At 39.6% G+C, this 23636-nt stretch overlaps 1 protein-coding gene across 1 annotated transcript in view; it reads right to left on the bottom strand.

Annotated features, from left to right (window-relative positions):
- The window catches only part of Adgrv1 (adhesion G protein-coupled receptor V1), a 508750-nt gene that overhangs the window by 383985 nt on the left and 101129 nt on the right, over positions 1–23636 (bottom strand). Inside the window, 8 exon segments of the mRNA XM_037209551.1 lie at positions 3424–3546; positions 4356–4620; positions 7560–7667; positions 7993–8139; positions 8234–8391; positions 12103–12227; positions 13260–13435; positions 16014–16276. Of these exon segments, the coding sequence (XP_037065446.1) occupies positions 3424–3546; positions 4356–4620; positions 7560–7667; positions 7993–8139; positions 8234–8391; positions 12103–12227; positions 13260–13435; positions 16014–16276 (1365 nt within the window).

Genomic DNA, 23636 nt, shown 5'->3' with positions numbered 1-23636 from the left:
TTATATTTTTTTAAATCCTTAAAAGGAATTCTATAACCTCAATTAACAGCCCGTCCATGCAGTACATTCTTCCTTAAAAACATTCATTAGGCAACCATTGTGAATATCAATAAGTGACTTGAGTAGACTGTCCATCCATCTGAAAACCTGAGGTATAAGAGAAGCAGAAATTAAAGGCCTAAAATTAAAGGATTAAGAAAAAACTGAACAAACAAAATGAAAGATGTTCTAATCAGTAAATCAACTGTCGAGTGAATAAGAAAGCCAGTGTTACTGTACATCACAGGACAGCATCACAATGCATGTCCACATCTGTGTGAGCAGGGTAGGGACGAGTCAGGTCTCAGGGTACAGCGAGGCAAGGGTGGAGGCTGGAAAGCCATACAGTGGACAAAGCAAAAATTAGAAGAAATACTACGAATGCAGAGCCCAAGAGGAAGAAACCCGGAAACAAAGGAAATTATGTTTTTCTCTCAGTAAGAGAAGTTGGTAAAAACAAACAAAACCAAACCAGGGGAAATGCTCTCATTCAAGCCCAATGGTTGAGGGAGCTCAGTGTGACCCAGCCTAGAGCCACAGTGCCTAGCAGAGAAAGCAAGAACCAGGATTCCATGAAGAAATGAAGCACAAGCAGATTCCTGCGGTCTGTGCCAATCCTTCCAGCCTCCTATCACTTACTCTGTACGTCTTAACTGCACAATTTTACCTATCTCCAAGCATCAGAGTCTCTAAATCTAAACCTCTGATTCTCCCCGCCCATTCTCCTCCACACCTCTAACCACCTTAGTGTTTTTCCATTGCCTTCAACTACAGCCACCTAGAACCAAGCTGCTGATTGGTTCCAGTAAATTAATTCTTCCTACGGTCTTTCTTAATTTCAATACCAATAGCCTCATAATTGCCTAAGTGTGGAAGTTTTGCTGCCCACATTTGAGTAGTCAGCAGAAGTCTTCATGAATGTTCATTGCTATATGTCTTGTCCACAAAACTCCTGTGCATCTGAGATCTCTTTCAGCTCAGGATGTTCTTTTCATTGGTCTAGGGGGCTGCAACACATTTCATTCACATTTCTTATACCAAAGCTAGAGGACATTGTCAAAGAAGGGCTTTGATCAGCATGTGCCTCTGAAATGCCTTTATGGACTTCTCTACCTCAGTCATCCTCAGAGTATGAGCTGGGAACTGCTAAGAGTCCTGGGACACTTAGATAACCTGTGAGGTCCAGACTGTTTCTACAGCAAATCAGAGATGCTGTTTGGCTACTTCACTTCACTCCGGCATCAGCAAGTATCCTGAGTCGATGTGACTGCTGTCCTGTGACAGAATGAATGCAGATGGGGACATGAGAATCCAGATGCAGAAGGACAGACAATGCTCGATCCCTCTTCTCCAGGCGAAGACTCTTTATATGAAATGTTTCAGATTTCAGAGATTTTCAGATATTAGAATACGTATATACATGGCCAAAATGAGAAATTAATCCTAACCATTGTGGTACACACCTTTAATCCCAGCACTTCTGAGGCAAAGGCAGGTGGATCTCTATGAGTTCAAGGCCAGCCTGGTCTACAGAGTAAGCTCCAGAAACAGCCAGAGCTATGTAGAGAGACCCTGTCTCAAAAAAAAAAAAAGAAAGAAAGAAAAGAAAAGAAAAGAAAACATAAAATTCACACTGCATCTTATATTGGTAAGAGTAATCTTACACAATATTTTTATTAATTTTATGCCTAAAACAAGGTGTTGTGTTCATAATTTTTCACTTGTCACATCATTTCAGATTTTAGATGTTCACAATAAGGGCACTCAACCTACATGAGAGTCTTAAAAGGTTGAACTCTTCGAAAAAGAGCCTACAATGGGCCTTAATGGACAGACCAGCATATAAAATCCCAGCATAAGCCTGCCAACCTGAGCTCTGTCCCCTGGTCCCACGTAGAAAAGCAGGGGCGTGACTTGCTTCTGCAGACTCAGCACATTACAGTGCAGTGGAAATAAAACTATCTTTGCATATCCACATGCAACTGTCATGGGCTCACCCCCAGGGCACATGCATGTGTGTACACATACACAAATAAATAAATAAATCTTTAAATAATAGAAAAAAAATAACTGCAGTGGTGGTTGCCAGGAGCTTACATTGCAGAAAATGGAAGGAGGCTAATCAAAGAAAAAGATCTACAGCTGTTGATAATTTCTGGAGAGCTCATTGTACAGGGTGGTAACGGTACTACTAACCATGAGTCTAAAACTCAGAATAGGCTAGGAGAATAAATCTTGAGTTTTCATTACGTATACACAAACACATAATCCACACTTTGGCCTAGAGCTATCCATAACTCCAGTTCCAGGTGATCAGTCCTGGTTGGGTTTTGTCAACTTGACACAAAGATAGACATATCATAAAGCGGGAATCCTAATTGAGAAAATATCTCCAAATATTTGCCTATAGCAAAATTCCATGGGAGGATTTTCTTGATGAATGATTGATGTGAGAGGACCCAGCCCACTGTGGGCAACACAACTCATGGGCCGGAGGTCCAAGACAGCCTAAGAAAGCAGGCTGAGCAAGCACTGCGGAGCAGGCCAGTAAGCAGCACTCCTCCACAGCTTCTGCTTCGGTTCCTGCTTCCAGATGTCTGCCTTAACTTCCCTCAGTGACCTGGGAGCTGTAAGGTGAAGTAACCCTTTCCTCCCCAAGCTGCTTTTGGTTTGTTGTTTCATTGCGGCGACAGAACCCCTAGGACAGGATACAATGCCCTTTTCTGAACTCCATGGGCAACAAGCACACACATACACACACACACACACACACACACACACACACACACACACACTTGCAGGCAAAACATATAAAATAAAACATGAATGATTTGTTCTCTCCATTCAGTTACATCACTTCCTCTTCCTACACAGCTCTGTCACTTCCTGTCCGTCTGTATACACCTCTATGGTTAACTAGTTTTGAGATAATTAAGGTGTGTGCCACCACACCTGGCTCTGTTTCCAGTGTGGCCTTGAACTCACAGAGATCCAGACAGATCCCTGCCTGCCAAGTGATAGGATTAAGGGCGTGTGCTACCATTGCCTGACTTCTTTGTTTACTTATAATGGTTGGCTTTTTTCCTCTGATCTCCAGGCAAGCTTTATTTATTATAGCACAAATAAAATATCACCACATTTCAGCACAAATAAAATATCACCACACACACAAAGCACAAAAAAATAAAATTAATAAATCAGTAAATAAAGTATCAGTCTTTTTGAAACTCTAGGACTTCTGAATGGATTATTATAAAGATCTGATGTTATACTTTTACTAAAATAGTCTCTGAGAGCATACTGTTCTATCAAATTAAATGAGAATGGAGTCAGTCTGCTTTCCACACTGCACTTAAGATGGACTAGCAATTGAAAATTCCTTACCTATTCCAGAAGCTGGTGTGAAGGAATGGATTCTGTTAACAGTAGCAAAGTCCAGTGATTGGAAATATCTGAAAGATGACTTCCCCATCTCCCAGATGAAAATGTCAATTGAATCTCGATTTCCTGTGATTAAGAAATAAAAAGCGTCAAGCTGTATGAATAAAATGACATTGCACAAAAGAACTATAGTGAAACATTCAATTCAATTAAAGAAAAATTTCCATTATATATATGTGTGTGTATAACAATATGTATACAATATACATACAATATATAATGTGTGTATATAATGTATATATACAATATACAATACGTATACAATATATATGCAATATATATATATATATATAACAATTCAACTTGGCAGGAAACACTGCAAGACATTTCTGTTTTTTATCACATGAAGCACACACACATACTAAGACACACCAAAAGACATAATCTGTCACATGAAACACACATACTAATACACACTAGGAGACATACTCTGTCACATGAAGCACACACACTAGGACACAAGAGAGAACAGAATGACATATGTATTCTTATACAGACTTTAATTTGAATCAGTTTTATCAAAAGTCACTACACACTATCAGCTGTATGAATTTCTCATGATACCTCAAGTAGAGTCATATAAAATTGTAACTTTTGGAAGATTGACTATAAAATCTTTATACACCTTCTCACATTACCCACCTACTCCTCATCTTATAGGAATATAAGTTTGAAATACTAGTTCAGCACAGCACAAGATCACAGGTATAAAGCTTTCTCTTGGGGTAAAATCCATTTCTAACTGACATTAATATTTTCAATCAAGAAAGTCTATGAATCCTCAAAACAGAGAACATTTCACATAAAAAGATAATATAATGCTGTATGGTTTTGGTAGTAACTGTACATACATTACAAGCACCATATTTCCTCACCTAGAAAGGTATTTTTGGCAAAAAATAAGTAAACATCATCGCCTGAAGACAAAGCCTCCACTTGTGTTATCCCACTGACCGACACTTCTTGAAAGTGAGTAAACCGACTACCAGACCACGTGAATAAAAGGGCATTTCGTTTGACATTAGCCTGGGAAATGGCTAAGAAGACAGAGCCTCCTCTGCTGAACAAGGCCATGCCCAGTACACCTTGGACAGGCAACGTCTGGTGTAAGGCAAAGATGCTTCCATTCCATCTGAAGACCTGTGGGGAAGTCCGAACACAAAGCCCTTATGGTCAGGAATTCAGCACCTGTGACAATCTAACAGGGTCACACACCCACACTCCTGGAGCCTTCTGTTTAGTTGGGAGAGTACTGATAAAATAGAAAAGTAATGAAACTGAGTGTCTCTCTCTGTGTCTCTCTGTCTCTTTCTTTCTCTCTCCTCTATCCCTTGTGTGTGTGTGTGTGTGTGTGTGTGTGTGTGTGTGTGTGGTGTGTGTGATGGATAAAAGAGAAGTTATTTGAGAAGAAATCGGCATAAATATGGAGAGAAGCAATGGCAGTAGAAATCCAAAGGTAGAAGAGAACTGAACTGAGTCTAAAACACAAAATCCTTGACGCCTTGATGTCTTCACCAGCATCTCAAACAACAGAATACAGGGATATCTTCGTCCTATGGCAGCAATCCTATATTTTGTCCTCATGATAGCAAGACACGGAGGGCTTTAGGATAAGCATCCACAGAGTTAACCTTAAAAGAAAGTCCATAATTTCACCTGCTCATTCTACACCCCGTCACTTTTTACAAAGAGTTGTAATACTAGTCAAAGTTTGGACTTTCGGCCAAGCATTAGGCTGGGAGCCAGGGAGGCAGTGGCTTTTTCTAAGAGTCCAGCAATTATTAGAGAAGGTAATTAAGTTGTCAATCAGTGAATAAATAGAGACTGCACAGTGAGACAGAACCGAACGTGACAATTAGGGTGGGAAGGACAGAGAGTGGATGCCCTAAGGGAGTCAAGTCAGACATGTTGGCTCTGAAGAAGAAAGTCTGTCTTGTTCTAGACAAAGATTAATCCAATTTCAAAGGATGTTAAGGGAATGGGGGACTAGAAAGGTAAGGCATATTCTTTGGGGTGATGACATAATTTACAGTTCCAATGTGGGTCTCTGAGGCAGTGAAGAGTAAGTATGAATGACTCCGTCAAGACAAAGGACATGCTGAGCACTGGCCTGGAAGATGAGGAACGACGGCAGTGCCACATATCATACAGTCTATATCAAAACTGGAAAATGTCTAAGTGTAACTGAAAGCTGCTGAACAGTTTAACGAGAGAAATAACACAACCAATGTTGTTTAAAAGGTAACTGCAAATTCTCAACAGAGATTGGCTCTGCAAAGATCAGGGAAGTCTAGAGATGGGCTGAGATGGGATCTAACTGTCTCAGTGAGAAATGACTGGGGGAGGCCTTAGGGAGAATATAAGTGAAATGATGGAGAGAAGCCTTAAGGGGATAAGAAGTGGATAGATGTGCCTGTATTCTAAATATAATTGAGATATTCATAAAAAGCACTTAATGGTAACAAGATATAAAAGAATATGAAGGAATAATTAAGCAGGGATATCCCATAATTACTCTTGAATGATTCCTCTTTATGAGGCTGCTATTGCCTGACATTAAAGCAAAAATGAAGTGAACTACATGGAGAAAATTTAAGTTCAAACCAAAACGTTCTGCATCACATGGTTAAAACTATGTAAGTGGGCATGGAAGGAAATAGACAAGGAAGTCTGGAGCACAGAAGAAAGGCTTCGTATGTGATTTGGAAGACATTGGCCTACAGCTTGTTTGTCAAACCACAGACATAAAATTACTCAGAGCGAGTACAGAGAAAGAACAAAACAAATTAAAACTGAGTTCTAGAAAACTCCAAGATATCCCAGTTTAGAAATGAAGTGGGAAATAATAGTGATTGAGAAGGATGGGGCAGTAAGGAGGAAGAGGAAGAGAAGGAGGGAGGGAAGGAGGGAAGGAGGATACAGGGAGGGAGGGGAGATGAAGGGAAGGCAGAGGAGAGAAGAGGAGGGCAAGGGAGGGGCAAAGGGCAGGAAGGGTTCTGACAGATGGGAAAAGAGAAAGACAGAGAACACAGATCCATGGAACAGAAAAGAGATTTCAAGTCTGAGGTATGCCGACTGCCATAGGCAGTCACAATGAGGACACGCACATCCCAGAAGACGGACAGCCCAGTCACCACTGGTGTGCATGAGATGTCATATTAACTACTATTAAAAGGAGGAGGCAGCGGGTCCCACTGCATCCACAGCCAGGACACAGACAGAGATGAATGCACATGCACCACTCACTTTCACTTTTCTGTTTCCTGCAGAATCTCAGCCTATGGAACAGGGCAGGGGGGGGGGGGGGGGTCTCCTGCTGCAGGTGACCTAATCTAGATAATTTCTAATAGTCAGACCCAAAGGCTAGCCTTATCTAGATTCTGTCAAGTTGACGATGGAACTCAGACCAGTAAGGAGAGATCTCTTCATAATAGATAGAAAATGGAAATATCTATCCATCTATCCAAAAAGGGAGGGGGGCTTTCGTTTTAAACTGGGCAGTGCTTGAACATTATGCCCACTGTAATAACCTCCATGGGAGAGAATTCCAGCATGGGGGGAATAGCGAGGGTCTAAGAAGGCAGGAAGGGCATGGTGTGAGAGACATGGCCCACTGTGATGGGAAGGGAGAATAAGGCTGGGTTTCGAGTGGTATGAAAAGTAGTAAGCTACCTTCTGGCCGAGCTCATTGCAGGAGAGTCATTCTCTGAAAACGAAGAGGTGCCAGGCAAGTACGGAAGCCTGAGTGAGAAAGAACCATCAAGGAAGCACCGAGATGACAAGATGGAGTGTGCTAGGAAGGTGTGACCCCGGTGATGTGATCCTGAATGCCCACCTGGCAATGTTCATCGTGAGTTTTTAGTGATACCATCTGCTGAGCTGTGGTTTTTCTCCAGTGTTTCCAACCCAATTAGACTAATCAGATGCTCGAGCTATTATTAGATCAGTCTTCAAAAACTGACGATGCCACATGACCATCATCAAATCATGGCCTTTGTCGCACAAATCCTATAGACCACATGGGAACGGATCTCATTGGCATGTTTTGGGAGGGGAAATTTACTTTAAGAGAATCACACCTGAGTTAACTCAGAATCATTTCTTTGACTTGCAATGATGAAATAATCTTGACTGTCTGAGGTGAAATGTTGCACTTGGCAACTTCCTGAAATAATGATTATCTGAACCTGCAAAAGAGTAGTAATAAACATTTAAAGTCTTTAACAGTGGAAGCCACTGAATGCAATAGCATACATTAGAACCTGGCTGAAAATTTGAGAATGTGTTTAATTGGCAGCTTATGCATTCCTAAGTGTCATTTGAAGACAAAAATAGCCTTGAATTAAGAATAGCCTTGAATTAAGACACTCGCTACAATGTGTATCAATATCAATGTATCAAAAAAGTTCTTTTTTATTTTAACATAGAACATATATCCTCTTTCATTTTGACTAATCTTATGAATTTGAATTTCACTTAAGTAAAGAACCCACAGAAAAAGGAAGAATTTACCAGGAGTAATTTGAATCCAGAAGTGAGCGTGTACACACTGTTAATGGAAGGCTTTTCTCCATTTTTCCCTCCATGAGTAATGACAAGATAAGGGGAAACACCAATATTAAAGGCCTCACAACTGTCAGGATTTTCTATATTTAAATCCTAGGAAATACAAATGATATTAGTAATTAATGCCATATCAAATTTTTCACATACATTTTAGTTCGTGTACCATAAAGCAAAGAGTGATGCTTACCTCAACTGGAATGAAAGTCCCTTGCCATCGGTAAACAACTGACGATAGTTTTCTTAACATCACACCGTAAACTGAATCTTCAACAGTAAAGAAACACCAGCCAGATGCCGTCTGGTCCAAAAAGCTTTGAAATACAGAAAAGACAAGATCCACGCCCCCTAAAACAATGAAATTAATCATTATGTATGTGTATATAATCACATCTGAACCTTATCTCATTTGAATTATTACTTAAACAGTGAAACTATAGAGCATATTAGAAAGAGGATGGCAATAATGGTGTGTGTGTGTGTGTGTGTGTGTGTGTGTTGTAAGATAAAGTGAATAGACACTAGGAAGCTTAAAAACAGTATCTAAAAATACCAATGTTTTTAAAGTAGTGATATTTTGATCTATCTCCTACAATCTTTTCCAAGTGTATTAAAAACTAAATATATATATATATATATGTATATATATATATATATTATATATAAGTATATGTTTTGAAGAGAAACATGATAAAATTACTTCTATCAACTTCTATAAAGATTGTCAGAGGCAGATGAAATTTAAAAATGATAAATATGTCTTATAAAAACATGCTAACGGTACTATCAAACAATCTCATGTTTTTAAATGTCTGCTCATCCAACGGTTTCTCAGTTTCTATTTTATAGACTTCAGAATATCTATGCAGACTCACTTCAATTGATTTCAAGATTTTTATCAAATTGCTATAAATTACATATGTCCTAAAGTTTTGTATTTAAAAATACTAAAAGAGAAAACCCCTAATTAATGAGGAATTATTATTTTAAAAAATATTAGTTCTATCATGTATTGTCATGACTATTTCCCAAAGTAAGTTATTCTTAAACTTTAGCTAGTTATGTGAACATATGGAATAAGAAAAACAAAACCAACAACTTATGTGAATTATTGATCAGATCACTTTTAGTTCAAGAAGACACAACGTATGTAGCATCCACTAGAGACTTTCCCAAATGTACCAATTACATTCTTATCTTGCAGCCTTTCAAACAAGTTCACAGCTTTTTCATTAAGAGTCCTACGTAAAACTGACATACAGACAAATCTTCAGTCCTTGGACTCAAGAAGATGGGAATAAAGATTAAACAGCTGCCACTTGGGACTGTCCACTCTCAGGAGTGCATCGAAAAGCTGAGTGGGAAAGCAAAGCTTCCTTGTCTTTTATCGCTGTCCTATATGTGACATGTGTATAGTTGTCTCCTGTCTTCTGGGCAATGCTGCTACTTCCATTTCTCTTCGTAATTGTCAATCTTTCTCTGATGCCTGGACCTCTTCAGCAGCACGGCAGTAAATTCCAATCACTCCCAACTGCACAGGTAGGAATTCTCTGAGTTCCAATATTTTATCTAGACCCCTATCCTCCCAGCCAGACTTTCAGAAATAGTTGCGTGTAGTTAAAGTCTCTACCACCACTCGAAGAATTACTCAGTTCCTGTCCCCTCTACAAATAACCTTGACTGTGCTCATGTGTGCGGTCCACATTAGTACCTGTAATGGTTGCTTTGGTCGGTTTTCATCTTACTGGATACCCACCTGAGGAGGCACACACAGCTTCTCCTCAATTCAAACACGCTCCTTTGGCTTTGTCAGCAATTCTGCATGACTGGGTTCTTCACAAGTTATTTCAAATCTCTCTTAGGTCATTATCATGTCCTTAGCCACACAATATGCGACTTTTCAAAGATTAGTCTGCATGCTTATCCCCAATCTAACGACGCTCTCTCTTTTTAGTCTCTCAATTCTCATGAGCTTCAACACAATATGTGCCAAAACTTCCATTTAATCTAGAAACCTATCTCCTCAACTCTAACTCAACTGCAAAATACACTTAGCCCATGTCCCTTATTCAAATAATACCTCTTTCATAATTCTCTCTCTTAGATGATGGCATGAACTTCTACCCAACTGTGTAAGCAAGAAACTTGGGTCATCCACAGCATCTCACCATCATATCCAGTTCATTACTGGGTCTAAGCTGCCTAACCTGCTGCCTCCTGTTCATTATTCTGCATCCTTTTTTTCTCTCCTGTACAAACAATTCTTCACATGACATTTTCTCTTCTGTTCACTGTCCATTCAATATCTTCCCTTATATATCAGTTCATGACTCAAGTCTCCAGCCTTGACAGCCTTTCACGCTGTCTCCAACTTCCTCCCATCCAGTTCTCTCATCCAATCCCCATTCAGTCCATCTCAGTTCAAACATCGATTGTTGTGGAATATTATTTTAACATTGTTGTGGAATATTATTTTATATTTGTTTATGCTGTGGAACATTTATTTTAATGATGCAAAGATGTGTTACATTATTTTATGTTGCATTTGTTTAACTCTGTGAAGCTGTGTTACATTACCTGTCTAAAGCATCTGATTGGTCTAATAAAGAGCTGAATGGCCAATAGCAAGGCAGGAGAAAAGATAGGCATGGTTGGCAGGCAGAAAGAATAAATAGGAGGAGAAATCTGGGAAGAAAAGATCAAGGAACAAGAAAAGAAGGGGCCAGCAACACAGCCGTATAGCCAGATATGGAATAAGAAGGAAAGAAAAGATATACAGAAATAAAGAAAGGTAAAAGCCCAGAGGCAAAAGGTAGATGGGATAATTTATGTTAAGAAAAGCTTGCAAGAAACAAGCGAAGCTAAGGCTGGGCACTCATAAGAAAGAAGAGGCCTCTGTGTATGTGTTTGGAAGCTGCATGGAGGGCCCCCAAGAGTAAAGAGTCAAAACAACCAACTACAATTGATTCTCCTTGAAAGAACTCACTTAGCATTTTTTATTTTATGTGCATATATGCATGTTTGTTTGAATATGTGCCAGGTGTGTGGGTACCTGCAGAGGCCAGAAGAGGATGTCAAATCCCCTGAATCTGGAGTTACAGGCAGTTGCGAGCCTCCTGACATGGGGCTAGGAACAGAACTCAGGCCCTCTGGAACGGAATCAAGCACTTTTAACTGTCCAGCCATCTCTTCAGCCCTCACTTACATTTACAACTTCCAATTTCCCCTTTAAAGCATTATTACCATTTGCAATGTGTGGTGATATTTTATTTGTGCTGAAATGTGGTGATATTTTATTTGTGCTTTAATCAATAAAGTTTGCCTGGAGATCGGAGGAAATAGCAAGCCATTTTAAGTAAACAAAGAAGTCAGGCAGTGGTAGCACATGCCCTTAATCCTACCACTTAGCAGGCAGGGTCTCTGTGTGTTCAAGACCACACTAGGGAACAGAGCCATGTGCGGTGATAGACAGGAAGTGACAGAGCTGGCCAGGAAGAGGAAGTAATGTAGCTAGACAGAGAGCAAATCACACAGCAGAACAGCAAGGCAATAAAGGTGTGAGTAGACAGGAAGTAGTTCACATTTGGAAGCTGTAGAGTTGGTGAGGTAAGGTTGGCTGGTGGCTTTCCCTATTTCCCTGATCTCTAAGGTTTTCACCCCTATATTTGGCTCCATGATTTTTTATTTTATTTTATTTTATTTTATTTTTTTGGTTTTTCGAGACAGGGTTTCTCTTGTGTAGCTTTGCGCTTTTCCTGGAACTCACTTGGTAGCCCAGGCTGGCCTCAAACTCACAGAGATCTACCTGCCTCTGCCTCCCGAGTGCTGGGATTAAAGGCGTGTGCCACCACCGCCCGGCCATGATTTTTATTTAATAAGGCCATTTAGAAATCTGTCTACAGCAATGCAAATTGATTTTTATTTCTGGCAATGTGTAAATTCTAAACTTTGTGAGCTGAAATACACAATAAACATTGTGGATGCAATAAGAGAATCCAGTACCTGTTTTGTGGGTAATAGACCAGTAATATACAATTCATGAAAATAAGTGAAACGTACTCATGCCAAAAGCTGTCTCAGACACTGTCTCCCACTGCACACTCACAGCTAAATCAAGGCCATTTGTTCGTGAAACATTGAGGTAGACACTCCTGTTGGATTCTTCAACATCTATAGAAGCAGCACTAAAAGAAAAATAAATGGATTTTGGAGAGCAAAAAAGGATAATTTCTAAATACTTAACATACATATCACACTGCCAGAATATTACTTAATATACTTGTAAGTTTGTACACCCCAATGAGACCCACAAATTTTATGCATTGGAGAGACTAGACTCCAGTATTCAAAAGTATTCACTTATGGATATTTTTTAAACAAAAAATAAAAATGTAGACACATAGCCACGCACTTGGCCAAGCTCCTGGAATTCAGCTGAAGAGAGAGAGGAGGGATTTTAGGAGCAAGGAGGGTCAGGATCATGATATGAAGAACCTCAGAGACAGCTGATCCCAGCTAGTGGGAGCTCATGGACTCTGGACTGACAGCTGGGGAACCTGCATGGGACCACACTAGGCCCTCTGAATGTGGGTAACAGTTGCATGGCTTGATGTGTTTATGGGTCTCCGGGCAATGGGACCAGGACTAACCCTGGGCACATGAACTGTTTTTTAGAGCCCATTCCCTATGGTGCGATGCCTGACTCAGCCATGATGCAGTGGGGAGGGGCTTGGTCCTGTCCCAACTTGGTATGCCAGCCTTTGTTGACTACTCAAAGGAGGCCTTACACGCTATGACGAGGGGATGAGAGTGGGACAGGGGAGATGTCGGGGGAGCAGGAGAAGGGGAGAGAGGGGGACAGGGGTTGGTATATAAAATGAAAACAAGTTTAAATAAAAAAATACAAATGTGACACACTCCAATACTCTTATCATAACAATGATTAAATATCTGTCACATCATAATATATAGTCAAACAATGTTGCCATTCTGAAATCTCTTCACACAGAACTCAAATATCTGATAAGAAATAAATGAAGTAGGAAATTTTAGCCTATTAATAAAGTTAGAGCTCTTAATTATTTAAGATATAAAAATATTTGTCCACTCCCAGACATTTTAAAAATAACCAGATATTAGCTTTCTTCTACATCTCCTCAGTTCAAACCTGTTGACTATTTTGTTTCAAATGTTAATGTGTTATAAATAAATCATACCTATTTTCAAGGGCAGAAATACTAAATAGTCCCAAAGGGGCCTGGTTTTGCAAAATTGTTATCAGGGTTTGAACACGGGTTCCTAGTCGAGCACCCCCAGTTGGATTAAACAGGGTACAGACAAAATGCTCATCCACTTCTGGTTCTGTGTCTAATATGGCAGAGATGTGCAGGGCCTGAAAACAAAATGAAAAATTAAGTTAATAGAATATGATCCTTTTTGAAACACACGTGGAGAAATTTACTAAACATTTTTTTTGTTTGTTTTTTTTTTGTTTTGTTTTGTTTTTTGTTTTTTGTTTCTCTGTATAGCTTTGTGCCTTTTCCTGGAACTCACTTGGTAGCCCAGGCTGGCCTCGAACTCACAGAGATCCGCCTGGCTCTGCCTCCCCAGTGCTGGGATTAAAGGCGTGCACCACCACTATCCGGCAACATTTTTAAAACATATTTTTGAAACATGACCTCTGTTTACATTTGATTCACATCATGTGATGGCTCCAATTGTTTCAAGATACTATCGTGGGGATTTTAACCATGTGATCTTCTGCCCTAAATTGTCTAAAAAGTAACAGCTGATGGCAATAGCACTCCTTGGAGATGGAGAGATCGCTCCACCATGAAGAGTTGCTGCTGCAAGGGTTGGGGATTTTGCTCAGTGGTAGAGCGCTTGCCTAGCAAGCACAAGGCCCTGGGTTCAGTCCTCCGAACCCAGAAAATTAAAAAAAAAAAAAAAAAAAAGAGTTGCTGCTGCTATTCCTGAGAACCCAAACTTAGTCCTAGCACCCACATCAGGCATCCCACAACTGCCTGTAACCCTAGCCCCAGAAGATCAGATGCCCTCTTCTGGCCTCCATGGGCACCTGCACTCAAGTGCCCAGACACATATAAACCAACACATATATATAATTTTTAAATAAAAATAAATCTTTTTTTACGTTTTCAAAACAAAACAACAAGAACTGATTACAATGTTAAATTCATGCGCTGATTTCTGTGACATTTTTGTCCCATCCAGGCTACATAATTCCATTAACCTCATCCCAATCTGTAAATGACTGTCTAGAAGCAAGGCAGAGTGGGTACACACTAGAACCAATTAAATTCTTGCCATCAGCAGAACAAAAGAGCCTTGGTCTCAGCACAGAAATGGGAAAGAATCACCTACTGATAGGGAGCAATCATGTGTTCCCTGGATGCCTTGTGAAAGATATCAACATAAAAGCATAACCACTGCATGATCCCATCTACACAGAGCAAGAGTACTCTTAATTTGAAAAGTTAGAAAGCTGCATTCTCAAGGAAGGGCAAAGGACAAAAGGGAGGCCTCTGGATGGCAGTGATTTAAATGTCTTACCCTGGGTGGTGGTTATATGTGCACACATATCTTTAAAGCCATTTATCTACATGCTTAAGGACTGTATACCATACAGGTTACATTTTAAAATTAAAATGTGGGAAGCAGTTAAGTTTGTTCAAAATTTATTTAATTTGTTCTAACAATTAATATTCCTAATGAATATATCCAAGTATCTTAAACTATTTAAAAAAGGAGGTTTAAGGAAAATAATAATTTAAAATATAAAAGAATACTTTTTCAAAGAAGAAAAATATGAATAAAGTAATAGCAAATTCATAAAGCACTTATGCTTTAAACTTTCATATCATTTCAAAATTGGGGTGGATCTTTAAACAAATCAATTGAACTTTGTTTTAGATTTTCAAGAATATAAAAATACTGAACTTGGAAAACATGCTGAAGTTTACAGGAACACAAGAGGACTGAGACTGTAGCTGACCTTGCCAGCATTGGCAGGGCCCTGGGTCCAACACACACCATGAAAACAGGAGATTTCCCGATTATTAGATAAACTCTCCTGTTCAATTACTGTAAGTATACTCATTTAGTGTTATATTCGGGTCTAAAATGCACAAGTTAACGTGACCAAATATGTTTAACTGTACCTAAAAAAACAAGTTGAGAGGCTGGAGAGATGAAGGAAGTGATTAAGAGCACTAGCTGCTCTTCCAGAGGACCTGGATTCATTTCCCAGCACCCACATGGAAGCTCACAACCATCTGTAACTCTGTTGGATCCTCCCCTTCCGATCTCCGCAGGCAGCAGGCACACGTGTGATATACACACATATATATGGGCAAACACACATACACATACATGTAAAAATAAATCTGAAGAAGACGTTTTTAATAAAACTGAGTACTCAAAACAAAAAAGTTAGCCTACAGAAGAGGAAGGGAGGAAGGTCCCTGGTTTTTGTTCCGTTTCGGTTTTGAGTACAGATGGCATTCATAACTGATCTCAAGTCCAGCATTTCTCTCAACTGAACTGCTCCTGCTCTTGTAGTTGAAGTTCAAAGCGAGCAGTTGTGTTTGTTCAGCTAGAATGTGGCCGACAGACAAGGATGGAAGTTCCTTTTAGCTTACGTTCTTACAGACAATATAAAGGAAGACTAGCATTCAGATGGGTTTAAATTTTAAAATGTGAATCACACATTCTTTTTCTTGCATATTCCTCGGCCACATTAACAGTCAGTTTTCCCACTTGCCAGCTGAGTGCACTTTCTAACACTGTGGCTCACTAGTCACACTAGTGCCACTGTCTCTCTCATTTAAGAAGGTTTTTGTTTTGCTTTGCTTTGCTTCTTGAGAACTTATGGTACATTTCTGAGAAAATTGTTTTTAAATACTAAAGATAATCTTAGTTCTCATTAACAAAATTAAAGATTCATACTCTACCTTGGCTCGAACACCTTCCTCTAGAACAACAAAGCCTTTGGAAGGAATCAGATCCTTAGACTGTATTGAAGAGTTGACTTCTGTCACCACAAACTGAACCGCCACCGTTCCAAACAGACCTTGTGCAGGTTCCCGAATGATGGTTAACACTGCGACACTCTCTTGCATGTGGAGAGATGTTGGTTCTCTGAGGAAAATGTGCCCACTGTTGTTAAAGGACAGAACTCCAGGGCCATCGTCGTTTGCAAGGATAGTAATCAAAGCTGTTAAGACAAAAAGATTCAAGCAGTAACTGAATGTGTTAGAAATCCTAAAGACAGTATGCTCACAGCTGACTGTTTAATCACTACTAACTCAGTTCTCACCATAGCCATGAGGGGGCATCTTTTAGTATTCCCATGTTACAGCACCTGCGACAGAATGTACACAGGTATTCCATAGAAGTTCAAAAGCTAGAAGGGAACAGAACTGTGATACAAGCCAGGAAGTCAGCCTCAAGATGTTTACCATTCTTACACTCCTTTTCATATCCAGTCATTAGGTAGTGAGAGCACATGTCACATTGTGTGAATATGTGGAAGTCAGAGGACAACTTGTGGGAATCCACCATGTGGGTCCCAGAGGTCAAACTCGGGTCACCAAGCTTGGTGGCAGGCACCTTTACCAACTGAGCCATCTTGCCAGCCAAGACATACAGACTTGAACATTATCATAATAGCTTTATATATCAGTTGTCATTGTTTGAAAATATAACAGTAAAGGGATCTCATTCAAAATAGACAATTAACAGAAATTAATGGGAAAATATAAGAAATATGTACACAAAGAAAATCACAAAATGTCAACTGTGGCCACCTTACCTCCCCTTGACCCTCTCTCAGGTCCCTTGAAGTAGCTCACAAAATTTTAACTGGGTCAAGGAAGAAATAAAGAAAGAAATTAAAGACTTCCAGGAATTCAATCAAAATGAACACACAGCATACCTAAACTTATGGGACACTATGAATGCAGTGCTAAGAGGAAAGTTCATAGCACTAAGGGCCTGTATAAAGAATGTGGAGAAATCTCTAGTAGTGACTTAACAGCACACCTGAAAGATCTAGAAAAAGAAGCAAACCAACCCGAGAGGGGTAGAAGACAGGGATAATCAAACTGAGGGCTGAAATCAATAAAACAGAAACAAAGAGAATACAGAGTCAATGAAACAAAGAGTTGGTTCTTTGAGAAAAACAAGATAAACAAACCCTTATCCAATGTAACTGAAAGGTAGGGAGGGAGTATCCAAATTAACCAAATCAGAAGAGAGAGAGAGGAACATAACAACAGACTCCAGGGAAATACAGATAATAACCAGGTCAAACTTCAAAAACCTGTACCCCATAAAATGAAAAATCAAAAAGAAATGGACAAATTTCTTGATAGACACCACAAACCAAAATTAAATCAAGATGAGATAAACAATTTAAATGGACTGATAACCCATAAAAAAAAATAGAGACAGTCATTAAGTCTCCCAACCAAAAACAGTCCAGGGAAAGATGATTTCAGTGCAGAATTCTACCAGACTTTCAAAGAAGAGCTAATACCAATATGCTTCAAGTTATTCCACAAAATAGAAATAGAGGGAATATTACCAAATTCTTTTTATGAGGCCACAGTTACTCTGATATCCGTACCATATAGACACTCAACAAAGGAAGAAAATTACAGACCAATTTCCCTCATGAACATTGATGCAAAAATACTCCATAAAATGAAAGGACCAAGGAGATGCCATAATAGGCTGCTCAGTCTTCTCTTAGAGATCAAGCCTCAATTTTAGTTTCCTGAAACTGAGCAAGCAGTTTCTGGGAGAGCCATGAACAAAAGACAATTAATCACTGATGCCCCTGTCAGCAGGAACACACCAAGATAGGACACTTGGTATCCTGGCCCACTGAGCCAGCCCCCACAGTCAGTACATGCTAGGTCAGCCAGCCTCCACAGCAGCTCAAGGACAAAGCCTGGGACTTGTGCAGGCCTGCCCCAAAATGGATAACTATAACTCCAACTAACCCTAGCCAATTAAAAGTTACTAATATGATTGCCACTCACATAAGGCAATCCTGAGTCTGTTCCTATGTAGTGTGTAGACCTCAAGCACCCCCTCATTGACATATCCCCTATAAAAACCCTGCCCATTGATACTTAGGGTCTCTCCTACTCTGCTGCTGCATCAGAGGAGAAGCCCAAGTTAACTCACAATAAAAAGGCTCTTTGTTTTTGCATCAGATTTGGTCTCTTGATGGTCTTTGGGGGTCCAGACTCTGGGCACAACAAAAATACTGGCAAATGGAACCCAAGAAAACATCAAAAATATCATCCACTATGATCAAGTGGGCTTCATCCCAGAGATGCAGGGGTGGTTCAACATACGAAAGTCTGTCAATGTAATCTACCACATAAATAAACTGAAAGAAAAAACAATGATCATTTTGTTCGATGCTGAAAAAACCTTTGACAAAATTCAACACCACTTCATGATAAAAGTCTTGGAGAGATCAGAGATACAAGGGACATACCTAAACATAATAAAAGCAATATACAGCAAGTTAATTGCCAGCATCAAATTAAGTGGAGAAAAACTCAAAGCAATTCCACTAAAATGAGAAAAAAAGACAAGGTTGTCCACTCTCTCCATATCTATTCAATACAGTACTTGGAATTCTAGCTAGAGCAATAAGACAACAAAGGGAGATCAAGAGGATACAAATTGGAAAGGGAGACATCAAAGTATTGCTATTTGTAAATGACATGATAGTATGCATAAGCAACTCCAAAAACTCTATCAAGGAACCCCTACAGCTGATAAACACCTTTAGTGAAGTAGCTGGATATAAAATTAACTCAAAAAAAAAAAAAGGCAGTAGACTTCCTATATACAGAGGACAAACTGGCTAAGAAAGAAATCAGGTAAACAACACCCTTCACAATAGCCACAAATCATATAAAATATCTTGGTGTATCTCTAACCAAGCAAGTGAAAGACCTGTATGACAAGAACTTCAAGTTTTTGAAGATTATCAGAAGATCTCCCATGTTCATGGATCTGTATGATTAACATAATAAAAATGACCACCTTACCAAATGCAGTCTACAGATTCAATAAAATCCCTATTAAAATTCCAACACAATTCTTTACAGACCTTGACAGAACAATACTCAACCTCATATGGGAAAACAAAATATCCAGGATAGCTAAAACAATCCTGTACAATAAAAGAACTTCCAGAGGTATCACCATCCCTGATCTCAAACTCTAATACACAGTGATGGCAATAAAAACAGCATGGTGTTGGCATAAAAACAGACAGGTGGATCAATGGGCTCAAATCAAAGACCCAAACATAAACCCACACATCTATGGACACCTGATTTTTGACAAAAAAGCCAAAATTATACAATGGAAAAAAATATCTTCGGCAAATGGTGCTGGCATAACTGGATGTCAGCAGGCAGAAGAATGCAAATAGATCCATATCTGTCACCATTCTTAAACTTAAGTCCAAGTGGATAAAAGACTTCAACATCAATATAGTTACACTGAACCTGATAGAAGAGAAAGTGGGAAATAGCTTTGAATGCATTAGCACAGGGGACAATTTCCTGAACAGAACACCAGTAGCACAGACACTAAGATCAACAATTAATAAATGAGACCTCATGAAACTGAAAAGCTTCTGTAAGACAAAGGACACTGTCAAAAGGAAAAAAAAACAGTAGCATAAGAATGGGAAAAGATCTTTACCAACCTCATATGCAACAGGGGGCTGATCTCCAAAATATATAAAGAACTCAAGAAACTAGACATCAAAAACCCAAATAATCCAATTAAAAAATGGAGTACAGACCTAAATAGAGAATTCTCAACAGAAGAATCTCAAAATGGCAGAGAAAAACCTAAAGAAATGTTCAACATCCTTAGCCATCAGAGAAATGCAAATCAAAATGACTCTGAGATTCCATCTTACACCTGTCAGAATGGCTAAAATCAAAAACACAAATGACAGCTCATACTGGAGAGGAATTGGAACAAGGGGAACACTCCTCCATTGCTGGTGGGAATGCAAACTCATACAGCCACTTTGGACATCAATATGGCAGTTTCTTAAAAATATTGGGAATTGATCTACCTCAGGACCCAGCTATATCACTCTTGTGCATATACCAAAAGGATGCTCCATCATACCACAAGGACACTTGCTCAACTATGCTCATAGCACCTTTACTCTTAATAGCCAGAAACTGGAAACAATCTAGATGTCCCTCAACCAAAGAATGGATAAAGAAAATGTGTTACATTTACACAAAGGCGTATTACTCAGCTGTTTATGGTATCACGAAATTTGCAGGCAAATTGATGGAACTAGAAAGAACTCATGCCTAGTGAGGTGACTCAGATGGAGAAAGACACACATGGTGTGTACTCCCTCATAAATGGATGTTAGCTGCTAAGTAAAGGATAACCATGATACAATCCATAGACCCAGAGAGGATAGGTAACAAGGAGGGCACAAGGGGTCACAGGGATGCATGGGTTTACCTAGGAAGGGGAAATAGAAGAAATCTCCTCGGTGGACTGGGGCCAGGTGGGGATGGGAACTTGAGGGATCAGGTTGGGAAGTGATTGGAGGGGGAGAATACTGAAAGGTTGACTGGAAGGTGGGGAGGCATTTCAAGATCAGTTAGAAATAGGATGCAAGGGAAACTCTCACAAATCTACAAAGATAACCCCAGCTAAGACTCCTAACAATAATGGATATGTAGGCTAAACTGGCCATTTCCTGTGATCAGATTGGTGACTACCCCAATTGTCATCAGAGATCCTTCATCCTGTAACTGATGGAAACAGATGCAGAGACTCACAGCCAAACATTCGGTTATGCTTGGGGAATCCTTCTGAAGAGAGGGAGAAAGGATTGTAGGAGCCAGAAGGGTCAAGGACATCACAAGACAACCCACAAAAACAACTAACCTGGCTTATAGGAATTCACAGAGTCTAAACTAACAACCAAGGAGGTCTGCATGGGACCGACTTGGACCCTCTACATATATGTGACAATTGTGTAGCTTGGTTCACTATGGGACTCCTAATAATGGGAGCAGGGCCTGTCCCTAATGCTTTGGCTATCTCTTAGGAACCTATTCCTCATACTGGATTGCTTTTCCCAGCCTTAATTCAAGGGGAGGCCTTTAGTCTTACTGCAACTTGATATGCCATGCTTTATTGATACCCATGGAGGCCTGCCCCTTTCTGAACAGAAACAGGGGAGGAGTGTATAGAGGAGGGGAGTAGAAGAGGGGGAAATGCAGTTGGGATGTAAAATAAATAAATAAATAAATAAATAAATAAATAAATAAATAGCCAGTGAAAGTCCATCTTTACAAATGTTAGTAGCTTATATATTTTAGAAGAAAAATGATTCATATTTGTATCTCACATATAATCATCAACAAATAATTTCCTTCATGTTAAAAATAATCATGTACTAATCAAAATTATACAAATTTCATAAAAATATGGCGAAATGATTCACATTGTTTTAGGAGAAAGCAAATAGAATTCAAAAGTATAACAAAAATACTGGTATTTTAAAAACTGTATAATAAAAGACACTATAATAAATTTAAAACATAAAAGGACCATCTCGGATGATCATTTACAAAATGTCTAATAGCTGAGCCTCTCTGCTCCTCCCAACTCCAGTGCAGCTACGTCTTCTCAGGCAGCACTAGCCTCATCTAGGAGACAGGATGGTGAAGGCTGGAGTGAGTGGATTTGGCATCTGTCTCCCTGGTTACCGGGCCTGTCTTCCAGTCTAGCAAAGGGAATAGTATTGCCATTGATGACCCTTGCATTGACCTCAACTACATGATCTACATGTTCCAGTATGATTCCATCAAAACCATGTTCCACAATCAAAGCTGAGAACAGGAAACCTTTGTCACTTAAGCCTGTCTTCATCTTGCAGGAGCAAGATCCCATCAATATCAAATAGGATGATATTCGTGCTGAATGTGTAGGAGAATCTATTGGTGTCTTCACAACCACAGAGAAGGCTGGGTCCCACTTGAAGGGAAGAGGCAAAAGGGTCATCACCTTTGTCCTTCTGCTGAGTTTACATATCTGCGATGGACATGGCCACAAGAAATATGAAAGTTTACTCAAAATGATAGCAATGCCTCTTTACCACCAAGTGCTTAGACCTGTACCTCTATCCCTTTCCATGATCACTTCAGCACTATGGAGGGACTCATGACCACAGTCCATTCCATCACTGCCACCCAAAAAACTGTGGTTGGCATCTCAGGAAAACTGTAGTATCATGGCTATGGGGGGGCCCACAATGCTATCCCTGAAACCACTGGGATGTAGGTACAGACATTGCAGAGCTGAATGGGATATTCATGGGAATGGCTTTCCGTGTTCCTACCTTCAGTGTGTCTGTTGTAAATGTGACAAGTAGCCTAGAGAAAGCTGCCAGATACAATGACATCAATAAAGTGATATAACAGGTGCCACAGGACCCACAGTGGTCATCCTGGGCTATACTGAGGATCAGGTTGTCTCCTGCAACCTTAACAGTGACACTTGGTCTTCTAATTTTGATTGTGGTAGCTTTGCCCTCAGTGAACACTCCAACAAGCTCCTCCATTTACTGCAGTAACAATGAATTTGGATCCAGTAATATTGTGGTAGACTTTGCAGTCAATATAGCTTCCAAGGAGCCTGGAGCTCTGGACCAGCCACCCCAGCAAGAACTGGAAGGAAAGATAGAGGCCTTCAGCTCCTAAGAAGTCTCTGCCTCAACTTAGCTCCTAACACACTGAGCATCTCCCTCACAGTTTCCATCCCAGAGCCCCAGATGGCGTGTAAAAGCTTCGGAGCCCCATTCTCTCATATACCATCAATGAGTTCACTGTGCTCCCCCAAAAGAATTGAAACATCGGATTCCAAACAGAAGAATGTTCCTAAATACAACAAAATAAAGCTATATGGAAATGTACAAAACAAAACCACACAAAGAAAGAGCAGACAGTGTCAAACCCACTAATAAAAGAAAAATGTAGAAAAATACTAAGGAATGCCACAAACCACAGGCTTTTCACTGGAATTAGTGAAAAACTTTAATGAGGAAGGAATTGCTGTCAAGAATATAAAGAACAAAACAGCCTTTATGTACATGTTGAAGAACTTGTCTTTGCACACAGTACCCATTATGCTCAATGTAGATACTCATTGTCTACAAATGCAAACATTTATAGTTGATCTGGTGGTTGAGGCCCACAATCCTAGATATACAGGATGTTAAGGCAGGAGGATTTTAAGTTCAAAGCAAGCCTGAACTACAAAGTGGGTTCAAAGCCAGTCCAGGCAAATTAATGAGACTCAATTTTAAAATATAAAGTTAAAGGAGTCCTGGAGATGTAGCTAACTAGTAAATCACTTGTCTATAATTTTGTGACAGACCTGGGTTCAATTCTCAGGTCAAACAGTACAAAAATATTTATATGCAAAGAATTTATTAATATTTTATGAAAGATTAGAAATACTTTAACGGTCAATGAAGTGGGCTTGGCTTA

Source organism: Peromyscus leucopus, chromosome 11, assembly GCF_004664715.2.
Source record: "Peromyscus leucopus breed LL Stock chromosome 11, UCI_PerLeu_2.1, whole genome shotgun sequence".
In the NCBI taxonomy this organism is placed as follows: Eukaryota; Metazoa; Chordata; class Mammalia; order Rodentia; family Cricetidae; genus Peromyscus; species Peromyscus leucopus.
The sequence above is the reverse complement of the archived record's forward strand: the minus strand, read 5'-3'. Positions and strand labels throughout refer to the sequence as shown.